The sequence below is a fragment of the Pediculus humanus genome, genomic scaffold (assembly GCF_000006295.1).
Source record: "Pediculus humanus corporis 1103172107869 genomic scaffold, whole genome shotgun sequence".
NCBI classification, from domain to species: Eukaryota; Metazoa; Arthropoda; class Insecta; order Psocodea; family Pediculidae; genus Pediculus; species Pediculus humanus.
Window position 1 is genome coordinate 146,174 of NW_002987447.1, and position 2,658 is coordinate 148,831.

At 23.8% G+C, this 2,658-nt stretch overlaps 1 protein-coding gene across 1 annotated transcript in view; it reads right to left on the minus strand.

Moving 5' to 3' along the window:
* Phum_PHUM388330 (uncharacterized protein) overlaps positions 1–1,703 on the minus strand; it is a gene marked incomplete at both ends in the record, with an annotated part of 5,589 nt that extends 3,886 nt beyond the window's left edge. The window contains 6 exons of the mRNA XM_002428471.1: positions 100–242; positions 551–659; positions 922–1,004; positions 1,122–1,287; positions 1,371–1,543; positions 1,694–1,703. Of these exons, the coding sequence (XP_002428516.1) occupies positions 100–242; positions 551–659; positions 922–1,004; positions 1,122–1,287; positions 1,371–1,543; positions 1,694–1,703 (684 nt within the window). The remainder of the gene's footprint in view (positions 1–99; positions 243–550; positions 660–921; positions 1,005–1,121; positions 1,288–1,370; positions 1,544–1,693) is intronic.
* Positions 1,704–2,658: the final 955 nt, after the last annotated feature.

Below are 2,658 nucleotides of genomic sequence, written 5' to 3' on the forward strand. Positions count from 1 at the left end.
AATCATAATCAAAAACCTATTTTCATAAAAAAAAAAAAAGAAAAATTTGTCAAATATAAATAAATTGGGAAAAAAAAAGGGAAAATGAAAATAAATAACCTTGATATGGACGGGAGCAAAGGCGTCTTCAATAGGTATTGTAAACGTTTCATCCCAATATGGATTTAAATCCCTGTAAATTGTTTTTGATTTGTACAACAAACGACCTCCAACTTTAAATTTAACGTATGGATCACTCGTACCTGAATAAAATAAACGTATTACGTCATTTTAGTTTTTTTTTTTTAATAAATAAATAAAAATAAATAAATTTAAAAAATACATTTAAACTATTATTATTATTTTGTTTTAAAATTCAAAATGAATTCAAGTTGTTGTTCCAAGTTTTTGTTGCCGTTACGGTTTTATGCTTCGTAAACCTGATAATGACGGCTTCCCCTTCCCCCCCTTTTTTTTTTTTTATTACCCATTATTATTATTATTATTATTTTCCGATGAAATAAAAAAAACATTTAAATAAAAAAAAAAAATAATTTTTTTTAATACTAGCCTCCTTTATCTCTTGCAATAAGATCGACACCTCTTTTTAAATGAACTCGAAGTTGAAAAAAGGAATGTTGCCGAAGAATAGATTCTCTTTTTCTACATTCGCTACTAGTCTATAAAAAGCACAAAGTTATAAATGAGGTTGAGTTTGAAAAAGGAAATCAACAAACAACAAACAAAAATAGTGATAAATCTCAGGTCATAAAACTCTCATAGACCATCATCATGGCCTAATTTAAAATTTTTTCAATTATGTAATAAACCGAAAAAATTTTATGGATATTCCATAATTAAATAGAAAATAAATGCGCACCTAAAAGCTTTAAATTATTAATTAAAAAGCTTAAGAAAAGAAAAAGAAAAAGAAAAAATTACCATAAAAAGTGGAAGGGTCGGTAAGGCATTTTCAAATGGAAGAGACGTGGAAGTTGGGGCATTCAATAATAATTTATTACTTTCTGTGATTTTTTTCACATTTGACAGCGGAGAAAAATCTGAAAAAAAAAAATTAAAATTCAATTTATTATTTATTGCTATAATTAAAAACGAACAAAAAACTTATTAAAAGTGCAAACCTGAAGCATGGCTTCCAGCTTTTATTCTATGTTGTGGACTTTGAGTCGCAGAACTACTATGATCAGATGAATTATCAGCAGCATAATCCGTGCTTGCACCATCTTTTTGAATAAAATCATCTCCTAATCTTCTTTTTTTCCTTTCTTTATTTTTGCACCAACGATTCTATAAAAAATCATTAAATCAATTACTATAACATTAATAATTAATTAATTATTGGTTGTACTGAAGAATATTCAAAAACTCACTCTCAAAGTGCTGAAAAAATTGTGCGTTTTTTGAGCTACCGTAAGTTGAGGCACACTTTGTGCAAAATTGGAGGGAACAGAAGAAGCTTGTGGTGTTATTTCTTCTTTTTGTATCTCTTCAGGAAGATCTGCTGCCGATTTGGATATGTGCCTGTGAAGACGCTCTCGCTCATCTAAAATCAAAATATTATGTATAAATAAACTTTAAAAAACAAAAAGTCTGCACAACTTCTCTCCATGATTATATAAAATGTATCATGATAAAACACTGTAACTGAAATTATACATTAATAACAAAACAATGTTAACACACAAAAAATTACTTGCAACCATAAAGTTTATAAAACCATATAATATATATATATATATATATATATTATTATATTATATAAATATTAATATATATATATATATATCTTGTGTTATAATTAAAAGTAAAACATTTATTTATGTAAACCTTAAAATTCACAATGAATATTATTTATTATTTACACAATTCAACCCCTAACTAAAACAACCATTTATGAATCATCATTATCATTAAAATTTAAAACTAATAATAATAATAATAATAAATAACAATTTTATATAAATTGTGCATTTTCATATATAGTGTGCACTTTCGCTTTCAAAATATAAAAAAAGGGGGAGAAAAAAACCGAAAGTGCAAGGAGTCATTTCATTATTATTATTATTATTTTCCAATAAAAAAAAAAATAAATGAATGAATAATAAAATAATGTTTGTTTAATTTCCAATAATAAAAAAAAAAAAAAATATATAGATTATTTACATTAAAAAAAAAAGCCGATAATTAAAATAAAATGGCAAAGCAAAATGATTAATTATAAAAATAAGATTAAAGCTAAACGATAAATTTTTTTTTTTTTTTTCCCCTTTTGTAAACGACATTAAAATCAAACATAATTTAATATTATTTATAAAAAAAAAAAAAAAACAATAAATTTGAAAAATAATAATAATAATAATAATAATTACAGAATGGAATCCAAAAAAAAAAAAAAAAAAAAAAAAAATGTATATAAAAAAGAATTGTTAGTAACATATCCTAAAATGTCTCACCCATTAAATTTAAAAAAAATAATTACTCTATGTATTCATTGTCGGAAAAATCACTTTTTTTTTTTTTAATATGAAAATTATTAGAAAATTATTTAATAAAAAGAATGAAAAAAAAAAGAAAAAAAGAAATAAATAAAAAAAAACGAAACGTCAAACGGTGAAATACGATTTGGACATCACGCTTGCTCCGTCCGGAGCAAAAGCA